General features: G+C 45.0%; 1 protein-coding gene across 2 annotated transcripts in view; it reads left to right on the forward strand.

The window, feature by feature from the left end:
- Nucleotides 1–14199, forward strand: part of PIGL (phosphatidylinositol glycan anchor biosynthesis class L) — a 679575-nt gene extending 665376 nt beyond the window's left edge. The window contains exon 8 of one of the 2 annotated variants that reach the window (XM_050763475.1): nucleotides 6617–7071. In XM_050763475.1, coding sequence (XP_050619432.1) covers nucleotides 6617–6715 — 99 coding nt within the window. In that variant the 3' untranslated portion in view covers nucleotides 6716–7071. Of the gene's footprint in view, nucleotides 1–6616 lie in introns of both variants that reach the window. The other variant, XM_050763474.1, reaches the window with a different exon arrangement.
- The last annotated feature ends 3589 nt before the right edge of the window (nucleotides 14200–17788 follow it).

Raw genomic sequence — 17788 nt, forward strand, 5'->3', positions numbered from 1 at the left:
ATTGGCCAAGCTGGTCTTGAACTCCTGACCTGGTCGTCCGCACACCTCAGCCTCCCAAAGTGATGGGATTACAAACATGAGCCACCGCACCCTGCCCAAAGCTGCTATATCTTTTTTTTTTTTTTTTTTTTTTTTTTGAGACGGAGTCTCGCTGTGTTGCCTAGGCTGGAGTGCATTGGCACAATCTCGGCTCACTGTAAGCTCCACCTCCCAGGTTCATGCCATTCTCCTGCTTCAGCCTCCCCAGCAGCTGGGACTACAGGCACCTGCCACCACGCTCGGCTAATTTTTTGTATTTTTAGTAGAGACGGGGTTTCACCGTGTTAGCCAGGATGGTCTCGATCGCCTGACCTTGTGATCCGCCTGCCTCGGCCTCCCAAAGTGCTGGGATTACAGGTGGGAGCCACTGCGCCCAGGCTCTGTCATATCTTTTTAGGAAATTATTTATCTTATTTATTTATTTATTTTGAGACAGAGTTTTGCTCTTGTTGCCCAGGCTGGAATGCGATGATACAATCTCAGCTCACCACAACCGCTGCCTCCTGGGTTCAAGCGATTCCCCTGCCTCAGCCTCCTTAGTAGCTGGAGTTACAGGCATGCACTACCACGCCCAGCTAATTTTGGATTTTTTTTTTTTAGTAGAGATGGGGTTTCACCATGTTGGTCAGGCTGGTCTCAAACTCCTGACCTCAAGTTATCCACCCGCCCCAGGCTCCCAAGGTGCTGAGGTTACAGGCATGAGCCACTGCATCTAACCAATTCCTCTTATTATCTTATAAGTTCCCTCTTTTGTAATGGTTTTCCCTTTATCTTCTATTTTATTTTTATTTATTTATTTTTTTGAGACAGGGTCTCGCTCTGTCGCCAGGCTGGAGTGCAGTGGCGATCTCGGCTCACTGCAATCTCCACTCATTGCAATCTCCACCTCCCGGGTTCAAGCAATTCTCCTGCCTCAGCTTCCCGAGTAGCTGGGATTACAGGCGCCCACCACCACGCCCCACTAATTTTGTATTTTTAGTAGAGACAGAGTTTCTCCATGTTGGTCAGGATGGTCTCGAACTCCCCACCTCAGGTGATCAACCTGCCTTGGTCTCCCAAAGTGCTGCAATTACAGGCATGAGCCACCATGCCCAGCCTTAATTGTTGTATTTTTAGTAGAGATGGGCTTTCACCATGTTGGCCAGGATGGTCTCGATCTCCTGACCTCGTGATCCGCCCGCCTTGGCCTCCCAAAGTGCTGAGATTACAGGCGTGAGCCACCATTCCTGGCCCATATACTAGTTTTCTTTCTTTTTTTTTTTTAATTTTAATTTTATTTTGAGACGGAGTCTCATTCTGTCACCAGTCTGGAGTACAGCAGTGCGATCTCGGCTCACTGCAACCTCCGCCTCCTGGGTTCAAGCGATTCTCCTGCCTCAGCCTGCCAAGTAGCTGGGATTATGTGTATGTGCCACCATACCCAGCTAATTTTTATATTTTTGATAGAGACAGGGTTTTGCCATGTTGGCCAAGCTGGTCTCAAACTCCTGACCTCAGATGATCTACCTGCCTCGGCCTCCCAAAGTGCTGGGATTACAGGTGTCATCCACCACGCCTGGCCTCCATATACCAGCTTTCTTTAGGTTAGTATCTGCATGGTTTATCTTTCTCTTTCATCCTTTTATTTTCACCCTTTTCTTGTGATTTTTAGTTGTATTTTCTGTAAGTGGCGTGTAGTTGGAATTTTTTTAAGTCCTGCTATGAAATATCGCGGATATATTTGGTCTATTTTTATTTGTAATTACTGCTATATTTAGACAGTTCTACTATCTAATTTTGTGTTTTCTGTTCAACACTCCTCCCACCCCCAATTCTTTTCCTGCCTTCTATTAGTCAAGTTTTCCACAGTCTCTCTCCCTTGTTTCTCTCCCTGCTGTTTGTGGTGGCCCCCTACATTTTTTAAAATATAATTTAAAATTTTTTTTAGAGATAGGCTCTCATTCTGTCTGTCTCCCAGGCTGGTGTGCAGTGACATGGTCATAACCCACAGAAGCCTTGAACTCCTGAGCTCAAGAAATCCTCTGACCTCAGTCTCCCAAGTAGCCGCTGCACCTGGGCAAATGTATTGAATTATATAAGTAATTATTATGTATAATTACAAGTAATAATTACACAATTATTAAGATGTTTAAAAATTTTAAAAAGAAAGGCTGTGCACATTGGCTCACGCCTATAATCCCAGCAGTTTGGGAGGCTGGTGGATCGCCTGAGGTCAGGAGTTCGCGATCAACCTGACCAACATAGCCAAACCCCGTCTCTACTAAAAATACAAAAATTAGCTGGGCATGGTGGCGCATCCCTGTAACCCCAGCTACCTGGGAGGCTGAGGCAGGAGAATCACTTGAACCTGCGAGGTGGAGGTTGCAGCGAGCCAAGGTCGCGCCATTGCACTCCAGCCTGAGTGACAAGAACAAAACTTTGTCTCAAAAAAAATTAAAAAGAAAAAATTAGTCTGGGCATGGTGGCTCATGCCTCTAATCCCAGCACTTTGGAAGGCCAAGGGAGGAGGATCGCTTGAGGCCAGGAGTTTAAGACCAGCCTGGGCAACATAGCAAGACCCTGTCTCTACAAAAAATTTTTTTTTTAAATTAGCCAGGTGTAAAAGGCCAGGTGCAGTGGCTCACGCCTGCGATCCCAGCACTTTGGGAGCCCGAGGTGGGCAGATCACAAGGTCAAGAGATTGAGACCATCCTGGCCAACATGGCAAAACCCCATCTCTACTAAAAATACAAAAAATTAGCCGGACGTGGTGGCAGGCGCCTGTAATCCCAGCTACTCGGGAGGATGAGGCAGGAGAATCACTTGAACCCGGGAGGCAGAGGTTGCAGTGAGCTGAGATCACGCCATTGCACTCCAGCTTGGGCAAAAAGAGCAAAACTCTGTCTCCAAAAAAAAAAAAAAAAATAGCCAGGTGTGGCAAAGCCTATCTGTAGTCCCAGCTACTTGAGAGGCTGAGGTAGGAGTATCATTTGAGCCCAAGAATTGGAGACTGCGGTGAGTCATGATCATGCCACTGCACTCCATCCTGGGCAATAGAGTGAGACCCTGTCTCTAGAAAAAAAATATATATATATATATATACACATATATATATATATAAATAAAATAAAATATATGTACTTTGACCCGATAATTTTTATTTCCATAATTTTTTTCAATCCTACTCCTTCTGTATATTTTTACAATTTTATGTTCAGGAAGTGAACAAAGATGTGTCCAGAAATTTATGTCCAAGGATTTTCATTAGAATAATTTATAATAACCAAAATAGGAACTAATATTCACCAGGTGAATGAGACAGTACTATATAACGAATAAAATTACAGTTTTGAAGGATATATAGTGAAAATGCTCCAAAAGAGGGGAAAAAGCAGAAATACAAAATTGCACACATAATTTTGGACACATCTAAATAAATTTTTGGACACACTACATAAATAATTTCTATAAGTGTCTATCTTAATGAATGCTGAAAGTCATTGAAAGATTAGGGCATCTCAGTATATGGGCCATGTAGGCAGCATGATATGGGAAATCCTTGTAACTTGGTAACTATTACAAGTAGACAAATCAAGTGTGATTGGACTACAATGATCTCTCTCAATTTTTTCCTAAATATTTTTTTCTTTATTACAGTCTTCAAAATTTTCATTTTATTCTGTGATCTTACACATCCATTTTGTTTGATGGTAAATTTCCTTTAAAAATTATAGCTGGGCACAGTGGCTCACGCCTGTAATCCCAGCACTTTGGGAGGCCGAGGCGGGTGGATCATGTGGTTAGGAGATCAAGACCATCCTGGCCAACATGGTGAGACCCCATCTCTACTAAAAATACAAAAATTAGCCAGATGTGGTGGCACGCACCTGTAATCCCAGCTACTCGGGAGGCCGAGGCAGGAAAATAGCTTGAACCCAGGAGGCAGAGGTTGTGGTGAGCCGAGGTGGGGCCACTGTACTCCAGCCTGGCAACACAGCAAGACTCCATCTCAACAAAAAAAAAAAAAAGAAAGAAAGAAAAAGAAAACATTGTAATTGGGCCGGGCGAAGTGGCTCACTCCTGTAATTCCAGCACTTTGGGAGGCCAAGGCAGGTGGATCACTTGAGGTCAGGAGTTCAAGACCAGCCTGAACAACATAGTGAAACCAGGTGTCTACTAAAAAAACAAAAATTAGCCAGGCGTGGTGGCAGGTGCCTGTAATCCCAGCTACTTGGGGGCTAAGGCAGGAGAATCACTTGAACCCAGGAGGCAGAGGTTGCGCTAAACCGAGATTGAACCATTGCACTCCAGCCTGGGCGACAGAGTGAGACTCCATCTCAAAAAAGAAAAAAAAAAAATTATAGTTGGGCTGGGTACGGTGGCTCACACCTGTAATTCCAGCACTTTAGGAGGCTGAGGTGGGTGGATCACTTGAGGTCAGAAGTTCGACACCAGCCTGGCCAACATGATGAAACCCCATCTCTACTAAAAATACAAAAATTAGGTGAGTATGGCAGTGGGAGCCTGTAATCCCAACTACCCAGGAGGCTGAGGCAGGAGAATTGCTTGAACCCGGGAGGCGGAGGTTGCAGTGAGCTGAGATCGTGCCACTGCACCCCAGCCTGGGCGATAGAGACTCCATCTCAAAAAAAAAAAAATCATAGTTGGATTTCCTGTTGAAATAATGCTGCATAATATTTACTCAATAATATTCTATGGTGATTGTTCTGCCTCAATTCTCTTTATCAGTTAAAGCTTGGTTATCACAGGTGTGTTTATGTCTTTAAAGTCATGTAGGTTCTTTTTCTTTTCTTTTCTTTTTTTCTTTTTTTTTGAGATGGAGTTTCACTCTTGTTGCCCAGGCTGGAGTGCAATGGTGTGATCTCAGCTCACTGCGACCTCTGCCTCCCAGGTTCAAGCGATTCTCCTGCCTCAGGCTCCCAAGTAGCTGGGATTACAGGCATGAGCTCCCACACCCGGCTAATTTTGTATTTTCCATAGAGACGGGGTTTCTCCACTTTGGTCAGGCTGGTCTCGAACTCCTGATCTCAGGTGATCCGCCTACTTTGGCCTCCCAAAGTGCTGGGGTTACAGGTGTGAGCCACTGCACCTGGCAAGTCATGTAGCGTCTGACAATGAATATAAAAGGGGTTCTTTACATAAAAGTTTGTGAAGATATTAGCTTAGAGAGGCAAGTTAATTATGGTACTCAGAGATAAACAGGCACATCCTTTTATGTATATCTAGTGAAGTCAGTTGCTGTAATCTATTCTGTTTAAAAACCGAACTATACTAGGTCTGAATAACAAGATAATGTACATTTCCCCTAGAAGGTGGGAACGACAACTCACGCCTGTGTGCCATTCCTTGTTTTCTTCTTCTGACAGTGATTGTACCTCCGAAATGACCTAACTCAGAGGAATTTGGGCATAGTGTACTAGCACGTACTAGGTTGCTTCCCATGAAACATCCCTGTCTGTGTTGTACATTTGAGGTAGTAGCAACATGATTAAGAATGTGGACTGTAAACGGCCAGGCGTGGTGGCTCAGGCTTGTAATCCCAGCACTTTGGGAGGCCGAGGCGGGCAGATCACAAGGTCAGGAGACCATCCTGGCTAACGCAGTGAAACCCTGTCTCTACCAAAAATACAAAAAATTAGCTGGGTGTGGTGGCGAGTGCCTATAGTCCCAGATACTCGGGAGGCTGAGGCAGGAGAATGGCGTGAACCCGGGAGACAGAGTTTGTAGTGAGCCAAGATTGCGCCACCGCACTCCAGACTGGGCGACAGGGCGAGACTCCATCTCAAAAAAAAAAAAGAAAAAACTAAAAAAAAAGAAAAAAAAAGGCCGGGCGCGGTGGCTCAAGCCTGTAATCCCAGCACTTTGGGAGGCCGAGACGGGCGGATCACGAGGTCAGGAGATCGAGACCATCCTGGCTAACACGGTGAAACCCCGTCTCTACTAAAAATACAAAAAACTAGCCGGGCGAGGTGGCGGGCGCCTGTAGTCCCAGCTACTCGGGAGGCTGAGGCAGGAGAATGGCGTAAACCCAGGAGGCGGAGCTTGCAGTGAGCTGAGATCCGGCCACTGCACTCCAGCCTGGGCGACACAGCGAGACTCCATCTCAAAAAAAAAAAAAAAAAAAGAAAAAAAAGAATGTGGACTGTAGAGTCAATCAGATGGCTCTGGGTTAAAATCTCAGCCAGCTCTACTACCTACTAGCTATTTGAGACTGATGAGTTTCCTCATCTATTTATTTTTTAAAAAAACAGTAATAACAGTACTTGATTCACAGGGTTATTAACATTGAGATGATGCATGTGGACTGTTTTGCCAGTTTTCTGGCATCCCATAGTGAGTGTTGTAGCTACCGTGAGCACTGTGTGTTATAATCACAGGGAGTAAGTAGGACATATGAAAGCAGGGGCCATGATAGGGGGCCAATCCAGAGAGGTTCGTGGGTTACGGGAAGAAGATAAGGCTATAGCATGAAGCATATTAGTGCGAGGAAGGATTTAAGGTGAGGAGGCCAGATCTGAAAGTAATGAAACAGCTCCAGTGCAAGTGTTTCATAACTGATTCTCTTTGATTCTTCTAGAGAGCCATGTCCTGCCACCGCAGCCAGCTCCTCTGGTTCCGCCGCCTCTACATTCTCTTCTCCCGGTACATGAGAATCAACTCACTGAGCTTCCTCTGAAGCCTTGAAGGGTTTTCAGATCCAAGGAACAAAGGGGAAAATAGACAAAGGTGTGCAGGGGACCTGGCCTGGCACTGGCTTATTTGCCTGAGCTCAAGGAGATCCCCACTGGAGCAGCCTCTGCAAAAGGGAGCCCATGTAGGCCAGGGGCTGTCCAAACTCCAGCTTCTTCCCCTGGGAAAAAACCCAAAGAACCAAAAACAAACCACCCCAAGGATAATAATAGCTACCCTGCTAGCTTCTCAAGTTCTTGTGAATCACAATTTACATAATGACACAGTATATGTGGAACACCTAGCCCAGTGTCTGGGCAGGTCCCTATTATCATAAATGAATGTAAAAGTGCTCTAAAAACACTCCACAGATGTGACTTTTACATTGTTTCCAAAGTAAGGTCACCAAAAACACATACATAAAATGCAACAGTGTGTGTTGAATTGGTTCAATCATAATTCATTTGATTTTTCTTTTATCAGAATGCGGGTCTAGGAAAAACTTGCCCTATTTAACAGCACAGCTGTTGACTGAAGCATCCAAGTACCAGTCACTGGGGTGGGCACTGTTTTATACAGAGACGATTACAAGGGCTCTGCCCCAAAGAGCTTACAATCAAATATGTCAGCTCTCAGTCTTTTTGGAGAAGTAGGAAATAGGAAGATAAATCTGAGACTTAAAAAAACACAAAAGATTCAAGAACCCACTGTCTTAAAATTGTCCTACAAACAAAAGCACTCTGAAAGCTCTGGCTTGGAAACTACTCTCAGAATCCAGCTAATGGTCCGGGGAAGTGGCCTGAGGCAGGGAAGCTCAGTGGTGAAGAGCACAGGCTGGTAGCCCTGTGATTGAAGCCAGAATGATCAGCTGTGTAACCAAAGGCAAGGTGCTGAACCTTTCTCTGCCTCAATTCTCCCACCTGCAAAATGGGAGATAACAACGATCCCAGCCTCAGAGAACTGAACCAGATAATACATGAAGGTGCATATCGAAGAGTCTCGCATGCTCTGCTGGGTAAGTATTCCCTCCACCTGCCACAGGAAACACTGAATTGCTTCTCCATAGCTGCAGGTTAGAGACCTGCTTGTTCAGACTCTCTACCTCAACTTGCCCCCACTTTGCTTAGTGTCATCATTATCTTGAATGCCTCCTAGGGGCCATATAAGACTAATAGAGCTATTAGGCCCTGAAGCTGGAATCAAAAATGCAAATGTGGTTATGTGATTTGTCTACTTAAACTTTGTCAGTAGCTCCTAATAGCCTTCATGTGAAAGTGTGACCAGAAGCACGTTACTAACACTGGCTAGAGTGCAGTAGGAGAGTGTGGTAGGACAGGCTGACTTCTGCCCTGTTACTAGGAAGACAGACACTGACCCAGCCTTTCTGAACAGCAACTCTGCTCAGAGCTTTTAAAATATGCATACTCTATGAACTAAGGAATACTTAGAAAATCAAAATTATATACGCACAGGCTGGGCGCAGTGGCTCACACCTGTAATCCTAGCACTTTGGGAGGCCGAGGTGGGTGGATCACTTGAGGCCAGGAGTTTGAGACCAGCTTGGCAACGTGGCAAAACCCCGTGTCTACTAAAAATATAAAATTAGCCAGGCATGGTGCCGCGGGCCTGTGGTCCCAGCTATTCAGAAGCACAAGAATTGCTCGAACCCAGAAGGCGGAGGCTGCAGTGAGCCAAGATCGCACCACTGCACTCCAGCCTGGGTGACAGAGCGAAACTCTGTCTCCAAAAAAACAACAATAATTATATACACAAGTTCATCATTGTATTATTTATAATAGCAAAACTGGAAAAATCCAGTGATGCAATTGTGTTTTCTAACAAGGAAGAACGTTCACACCGTATTAAATTTTTAAAAGGGTTAGGAATAGCACAATCCCATTTTTGTTGAATAAATATATACACAAGTATACAAATAAATAAATACATATATATCAAAAGATATATATCCAAAAGATAAATACTAGCTGGCAAGGTAATCTTTCAACAATGAACATTTATAATTGTAGAGGACTTTGTTATTGTTTATGGATCATTTGGATGGGAGAATTTTGATATCATGTGAAGTTTTTAAAAAGTGCATTTATAGGCCTGGCCGCGGTGGCTCACGCCTGTAATCTCAGCACTTTGGGAGGCCGAGGCAGGCAGATCACAAGGTCAAGAGATCAAGACCATCCTGGCCAACATGGTGAAACTCCGTCTCTACTAAAAACACAAAAATTAGCCGGGCGTGGTGGCGAGCGCCTATAGTCCCAGCTACTCAGGTGGCTGAGGCAGGCGAATCACTTGAACCTGGGAGGCAGAGATTGCAGTGAGCTGAGATCACACCACTGCACTCCAGCCTGACAACAGAGTGAGAGTCCATCTCAAAGGAAAAAAAAAAAAGCGTGTATAGGCCAGGTGCAGTGGCTCACACCTGTAATCCCAGCACTTCGGGAGGCTGATGCAGGGGGATTACTTGAGCTCAGGAGTTTGAAACCAGCCTGGGCAACATAGTAAGACACCATCTTTACAAAAAATTTAAAAATTACCCAGGCTTGGTGGTGGGTATGTATAGTCCCAGCTACTCAGGAGGCTGAAGAGGGAAGATCACTTGTGCCAGGAGGTTGAGGCTGCAGTGAGCCATGATCATACCACTGCACTCCAGCCTAGGCCACAGAATGAGACCCTGTCTCAAAAAAAAAAAAAAAAAAAAAAAAAAATATATATATATATATATATATATATGTATATTTATATGTATAAATCTTAGAGGTTAGAAAGATGAACAAAATTATTATTATTATTTTTTTTTTTTTGGAGACGGAGTCTCGCTCTGTCGCCCGGGCTGGAGTGCAGTGGCCGGATCTCAGCTCACTGCAAGCTCCGCCTCCCTGGTTTACGCCATTCTCCTGCCTCAGCCTCCCGAGTAGCTGGGACTACAGGTGCCTGCCACCACGCCCGGCTAGTTTTTTGTATTTTTTTTAGTAGAGACGGGGTTTCACCGTGTTAGCCAGGATGGTCTCGATCTCCTGACCTCGTGATCCGCCCATCTCGGCCTCCCAAAGTGCTGGGATTACAGGCTTGAGCCACCACACCCGGCCAAACAAAATTATTAATATTGCTTCTGGATGGTGAGATTTGAAACTTATTTCCTGCCTTTTTTGTTTGTTTGTTTGTTTATTTTGTTTTTTGAAATAGAGTCTCGCTCTGTCGCCTAGGCTGGAGTGCAGTGGCACACTGCAAGCTCCGCCTCCCGGGTTCACGCCATTCTCCTGTTTCAGCTGCCTGAGTAGCTGGGACTACAGGCTCCTGCCACCACACCCGGCTAAATTTTTGTATTTTTAGTAGAGATGTGGTTTCACCATGTTAGCCAGGATGGTCTCAATCTTCTGACTTCATGATCCGCATGCCTCGGCCTCCCAAAATGCTGGGATTACAGGCGTGAGCCACTGTGCCCAGCCTTCCTGCCTGTTTTGTTTTACTGTACATTCCACTTTTTTGAAATAATTAAGTAAAAATAGGCCGGCACGGTGGCTCACACCTATAATCCCAGCTACTTGGGAGGCTGAGGCAAAATTGCTTGAACCTGAGAGGTAGAGGTTGCAGTGAGTCAAGATCACACCACTGCACTCCAGCCTTGGCAACAGAGGGAGACTCTGTCTCAAAATAAATAAATTAATTAATTTAATTTAATTTAAAAAATAAAAAAAGAGGGTTGCTGCATCTGAGACTGCAAGTTCTACTCTGGGTTCAGGAAAGAGGACAGACCAGAACTAGGCTCTCCTTGGTACCAGCAGAGAGCCAAGGGACCGCAGCACAGGAGGGAAGGAAGCCCCTGGAAGCCAGTTAGGGCAGCCACTACCAGTGCCTTGGTGAGGAAAGTACCCTCCAGATGCAATGCAGCCCTGGGGACACTTGTCCTAGCAAGAAAAGAGTGTCCTTGTGCAAATTATCAAAAGGTAGTCTTTCCTGCAGGCAACACATTCCCTCCCCAGGGACAGCCACCAACAGCCTTGTAGAGAAGGAGCAGAGACTTAAGCATCCACTTAACCGGATGCCCTTGTTTGGTTAACAACTTGCAGAACTAGGCAGCAGTAGCGCCGAAGCCTGGAGCAAAAATCAGAATCTCATGGTTCCTTGAAGGAACACCAAAAAAAAAAAAAAAAAGAAAGAAAAAGAAAAAAAGAAAAAGAAAGGAAGAGAAGAGAGAGAATTCTTTCCTCCAACTGCCCACATAGAAAGGATCTCAGTGAACTAAGAATCCTCTGGGAGGGGCAGCATCCACTTGCTCAGAGGCCTGGAGAGCAGCCAGGCCGGGGTGTGTGTGCTGAAATCAGGAGAGGGTCACCCCTTGTCAGAGAGACCTGCAAACCATCCCCCACCCACATCCTCAGCAAGGGCTGACGGTTTGCCAGTTCTCACCTCGGTCCAGAGAGCAGAAACCACTCCCCACTTGGCCACTACTCAGCAGCCCTGACTCATTAAGGAAACACAAAAACCGAGAGCAACCAGACACAACAGAAAAGGGGAACCCTGACCTGAGGAGGCTCAGATGGAGGGGAATAGGGCAGATCTCACTGACGTAGCAATTAAATGGAAGAGACTTTATCAGAAATAGTAGGGAAAGCCCGGGCACTGACCCAGACGAAAAAGCATGCTTCTCCATGGTGACCAAATTAGTAATGTGGAACATCAAGCAGAAGATAGATTGCAGAACAAAGAGGTAAAAAAGCCAAGAAATAGAAATAAGGGTGGGAAAGAGATTTGAAAACACATTAAGGAGAGCCTTAATGGGTGAATGATTTCCATGAATAATGGAAGTTTCAGAAGGAACAAAAGCAGGAGGGTAATACAGGAGAACTTCCATAATCTCAAGAAGACTGAGTACACTAAAAGAGCCCGCCAAATCCTAGGCAGCTTTGATTTTTAAAACAGAAGCACAAATATGCTATGAAATTCCTAAGTTCCCAGTGAGAAGGGGGAGATTAAAGTATTCAAAAGGTCTCCTCTGGGGGCCAGGCACCATGGCTCACACCTGTAATCCTAGCACTTTGGGAGGCCGAGGCAGGCAGATCACTTGAGGTCAGGAGTCTCTACTAAAAATACAAAAATCAGCTGGGTGTGGTGGCACATGCCTGTAATCCCAGCTACTCGGGAGGCTGAGGCAGGAGAATCACTTGAACCCAGGAGGCAGAAGTTGCAGTGAGCCGAGATTGTGCCATTGCACTCCAGTCTGGGCTACAGAATGAGACTCTGTTTCAAAAAAAAAAAGAAACCAGGCCAGGTGCAGTGGCTCATGCCTGTAATCTCAGCACTTTGGGAGGCCAAGGCGGGCGGATCATGAGGTCAAGAGATCAAGACCATCCTGGTCAACATGGTGAAACCCCCCTGTCTACTAAACATACAAAAAATTAGCTGGGCGTGGTGGTGCACACCTGTAGTCCCAGCTACTCGGGAGGCTGAGGCAGGAGAATCACTTGAACCCAGGAGATGGAGGTTGCAGTAAGCCAAGATTGCGCCACTGCACTCCAGCCTGGCAACAGAGCGACACTTCGTTAAAAAAAAAAAAAAAAAAGTGGTGTCCTCTGGGGTCAAGGGGAGGCTGGGCTGGGCTAGGGGTAAAGCCGCATGGTGCAGGGCGACAAACAGACAAGTGATGGGCTGCAGTCTGGATTGTGAGGAACTGAAAGGTATAAAGTTCCAGGACTGAAACTGAAAAGCATGGGATCTCAATTAACAAAGAGGAAAGCAGGAAACGAAGAGAAACTTAAAAGACTGCAAAAGTAAGAAAAAAGGAAAATAGTATAAAATGTAATAAATATAATAGAAGTAATACAAAAAGAATAAAATCAGAGCTACTTCAAAAAATATGAATAGGTTGAATTTCCTGACCAAAACAGACTGTCAAATCAATGTGTTAGAAAATAAAATCTAGGTACATCTAAAAGTAACAAAGGCTAAAAATAAAAGGATGAACCATATACCATATAGCAGGAGAACAAAAAGAAGGAAGAGCAACACCAGAAATCCAGGCCAAGCCCAATATGACACCAAGAAGCACTAAACTGGATGAAGATGGGTATGTTAACAGGTTCACTCCGTGAGATGATAGGCACCCAACATCACAGTAGCCAGATACATAAAACAAAACCTCCCAGACATACAAGACCTTTATTAAAAAACAAAAATAAACAAAACACCACAATAATAGTAGGAGGCCTCAGTATTTTTTCAGAATTTTGAAAAATCAAGTTGGCAAAAAATAATAACATCGAACGTTTGAATAAAGCAAACATTCACTTATGTGATAGAATGTTTACAAAAGTTGACTGTTTATTGGCCACTGATAAATCCATTTATTTATTTATTTATTTATTTATTTCAGACAGGGTCTTGTTCTGTCACCCAGGCTTGGAATGCAGTGGTGTGATCACAGCTCACTGCAGCCTCAAATTCCTGGGCTCAAGGAACCCTCTGCTTCAGGCTCCCAAGTAGCTGGGACTACAGGCATGTGCCACCACCCGCGCCCGTCCCTGCTAAGCTAATTTTTAAAAATTTTTTGCAAATATGAGGTCTCCCTGTGTTGTCCAGTTTGGTCTCAAACTCCTGGCCTCAAGTGGTCTTCCTCATTTGGTCTCCCAAAGTTTTGGAATTACAGGTGTGAGCCACCACACCTAGTCCCAGAAAGATATTCTCAAACAAGAAATAAATTACAGCCAGATGCGGTGGCTCACGCCTGTAATCCTGGCACTTCGGGAGGCTGAGGCAGGTGGATCACAAGGTCAGGAGTTTGAGACCAGCCTGACCAACATGTTGAAACCCCGTTTCTACTAAAAATACAAAAATTAGCTGGGCATGGTGGCACGCACCTGTAATCCCAGCTACTCAGGAGGCTGAGGCTGAGGCAGGAGAATCGCTTGAACCCAGGAGGTGGAGGTTGCAATGAGCCGAGATCATGCCATTGCACTCCAGCCTAGGCAACAGAGCCAGACTCCATCTCAAAAAAAAAGAAAGAAAGAAAGAAAGAAAGAAATCACACACAAAAACAGAAAACCCAAGTCAGAGAGCCATTAAGACAAAAAAAAAAAAGACTAATAAATTTGACTCCATCAAAAATTAAAACTCGGCCAGGTGTGGTGGCTCATGCCTGTAATCCCAGCACTTTGAGAGGCCGAGGTGGGTGGATCATGAGTTCAGGAGTTGGAGACCAGCCTGGCCAACATAGTGAAACCCCATCTCTACAAAAAATACAAAACAAATTAGCTGGGCATGGTGGCCGGTGCCTGTAACCCCAGCTACTTGGGAGGCTGAGGCTGGAGAATCCCTTGAACTAGGAAGGCAGAGGTTTCAGTGAGCCAAGTCACGCCATTGCACTCCAGTCTGGGCAACAAGAGCGAAACTCCATCTCAAAAAAAAAAAAACAAATGCATATCTTTCAGCTCAGCAATCCCACTTCTCTATTCTCAAATAATACACATATGTATGTATAAAGAGGTACACTCTTTATACAATTGTTAACACTCTTGGTAGTAGCAAAAAACTGGAAACAATCATAATTTCCATGAAAAAAAGAATAGCTAAATAAACTATACCCACAGTATGCTATTCTACACAACAGTTAATAATGAGGATATGTTTATTGATATGAAAAGATCAAGATGTGATTAAATAAAAAAATGCAACCAGGTTCTGTGGCTCCCACCTATAACCCCAGCACTTAGGGAGGCTGAGGCAGGAGGCTCACTTGAGGCCAGGAGTTTGAGACCAGCCTGGGCAACATAGCATGACCCCATCTCTACAAAAAATTTTAAAAAATTTGCCAGGTGTGGTGGCACACACCTGTAGGCTGTGGTAGGATTGCTTGAAGTAAGGAGTTCAAGGTTACAGTGAGCTGTGATCACATATCTCTAAAAAAAAAAGTTTTTTTTTTTTAAGACGGAGTCTCGCTCTGTCACCCAGGCTGTAGTGCAATGGTGTGATCACAGCTCACTGCAGCCTCAACTTCCTGGGCTCAGGTGATCCTCCCACCTCAGCCTCCTGAGTAATTAGGACTACAGGTGAGCACAACACACCCAGCTAATTTATTTATTTATTTATTTATTTATTTATTTATTTATTTATTTTTGAGACAGAGTCTCGTTGTCACCCAGGCTGGATTGCAATGGCACACAATCTTGACTGACTACAACCACCGCCTCCCAGGTTCAAGCAATTCTCTTGCCTCAGCCTCCTTAGTAGCTGGGATTAAAGGTGCCTGCCACCATGCCTGGCTAATTTTTGTATTTTTAGTAGAGATGGGGTTTCGCCATGTTGGCCAGGCTAGTCTCAGACTCCTGACCTCAGGTGATCCACCTGCCTTGGCCTCCCAAAGTGCTGGGATTGCAGGCGTGAGCTACCGTGCCCGGCCTGATTTTTTGTATTTTTAGTAGAGACAGGGTTTTGCCATGTTCTCCCAAAGTACTGGGATTACAGGTATGAGCCACCGTGCTTGGCCCCTGTATAATTTTAAAATTTTTTTAAAAATTAAAAATACCTGGAGTTCTGACCTCGAAAATCCCATCCTTGTGGGTGTTCCTTCCAGTCTTGAGGAGTGAACCTGGCCATCAGTGATTCTGAAGAGGCAGTTACCACACAGAACCCCAGCACAGCAAACCGAGAAACTGCCATTTTTATTGTATTTTATTGTTTCCTGTAGAGATGGGGGTCTCACTATATTGCCCAGGCTGGTCTTGAACTCCTGGGCTCAAGCAATCCTCCTGCCTCAGCCTCCCATAGTGCTGTATTACAGGTGTGAGTCACCATGCCTGGCCTGGCTGTCTATATTTCTTTCTTGTTGGTTTGTTTGTTTTTGAGACAGAATCTCACTCTGTCTTCCAGGCTGGAGTCAGTGGTGTCATCTCAGCTTACTGCAACCTCTGCCTCCTGGGCTCAAGCCATTCTCCTGCCTCAGCGTCCCGAGTAGCTGGGATTACAGGCACACGCCACTACGCCCAGCTAATTTTTGTATTTTCAGTAGAGATGGGGTTTCACCATATTGGCCAGGCTGGTCTTGAACTCCTGTCCTCAGGTGATCCACCCGTCTTGGCCTCCCAGAGTGCTGGGATTACAGGTGTGAGCCACCACACTTGGCTTTTTTTTTTTTAATGTTTTTTTTTTCCTCAGAGACCTTTGTTCTGAGATCTTTATTTCTTCTCCCTGTTCTTTTTCCTTGTCTAGTCTACCTCACAAATCATTTCATGATTAATTTGCCTAAAGCAAAGAGCAAATATTTATTAAGCATTTGCCATTATTTGTACTCAGTATTTGGTAATGGCAGGAATATTTGAGGAAAGTTAATATGATAGTAATATGGGGCAATGTGAAGTTAAGAAAAGAGGGAGATGGCAACCAATCAAAAGACGGTATCAGGCCAGGCTTTATTCATCCTGTTCAGAGGTGGTCACAGCTTCCCAATGCCTACAAAATAAAGGCCAAATTCCTGAGCCTAATATCCAAGACCGTCCAGTCTATCCTCAACATACCTTTCTGATCTCTTCATTACTTCTTCCCATTAAAAGCCTCCAATTCAGCCTTTTTTTTTTTTTTTTTTTTTTTTTTTTTTTTTTTGAGATGAGGTCTTGCTGTGTCTCCCAGGGTGGAATGCATTACACCATCAAGCTCACTGCAGTCTCAAAACTCCTGGGCCCATGAGGTCCCCAGCTTCCTGAGTAGCTGCAACTACAAGTGTGCACCACCACATGCAGCTTCAGCCTGGCTTTCGCATGTGTGCGTACCTCTGTTCACAGTTACTTCTCCTGTCTCCTTAAATATTGCTTCCTTTATTGATTGATTGATTGATTGATTGAGACGGAGTTTTGCTCTTGTTGCCCAGGCTGGAGTGCAATGGCGCAAACAGCTCACTGCAACCTCCGCCTCCTGGGTTCAAGCAATTCTGCCTCATCCTCCCGAGTAGCTGGGATTACAGGTGCCTGCCACCACGCCCAACTAATTCTTTTTTTTTGTTTTTTTTTTTTGAGACGGAGTCTCGCTCTGTCGCCCAGGCTGGAGTGCAGTGGCGCAATCTCAGCTCACTGCAAGCTCCGCCTCCCAGGTTCACGCCATTCTCCTGCCTCAGCCTCCGAGTAGCTGGGACTACAGGCGCCCGCCACCACGCCCGGCTAGTTTTTTGTATTTTTAGTAGAGACGGGGTTTCACCATGTTAGCCAGGATGGTCTCGATCTCCTGACCTCGTGATCCACCCGCCTCGGCCTCCCAAAGTGCTGGGATTACAGGCTTGAGCCACCGCGCCCGGCTAATTCTTGTATTTTTAGTAGAGACAGGGTTTCACGACATTGGCCAGGCTGGTCTTGAACTCCCGATCTCAGGCCATCCACCTGCCTTGGCCTCCCAAAGTGCAGGGATTACAGGCATGAGATATCGTGCCCAGCCGAAATCCTGCTTCCTTTAAAAATAGGATCAAAGTTGTTGTTTCATGGGTACAGAGTTTCAGTTTTGCAAGGTGAAGAGTTCTGGAGATGGATGGCAGTGTTGGCCACGCAACAATGAGAATGTACTTAACACTGCTGAATTGTACACTTAAAAATGGTTAAGACCAAGTGCAGTGGCTCATGCCTGTAATCACAACACTTTGGGAGGCCGAGGCAGGAGGACTGCTTGAGCCCAGGAGTTTGAGACCAGCCTGGGCAACATGGAGTGACCTTGTCTCTACAAAAAATATTAGCCGGATGTAGTGGCACACACCTGTAGTCCCAGCTACTCCAGAAGCTAAGAGTGGGGAGATCTAAGTCTAAGTCAAGGCTATAGTGAGCCATGTTCATGTACTGCACTCCAGCCTAGGTGACAGAGCAAGACAGTCTCAAAATAACTCAAGAGGGAGACTGTCTCTAAATAAATTAAGTTTATGGTAAATTTTATGTGTATTTTACAACTGAAAAAGAAATTAGAAGCTGATTTAACTTTTTAAAAATAGACTCAAATCATTCTCTCCTCAAGGCTTCCCTGAATTCTCTCCTTTGAACTCTTAGAGCTCTTATTATCTTTACAGCTCACATGGATTGTAACCATTCACAATTTTTTTTTT

This window comes from Macaca thibetana, chromosome 16 (genome assembly GCF_024542745.1).
Source record: "Macaca thibetana thibetana isolate TM-01 chromosome 16, ASM2454274v1, whole genome shotgun sequence".
NCBI lineage: Eukaryota > Metazoa > Chordata > Mammalia > Primates > Cercopithecidae > Macaca > Macaca thibetana.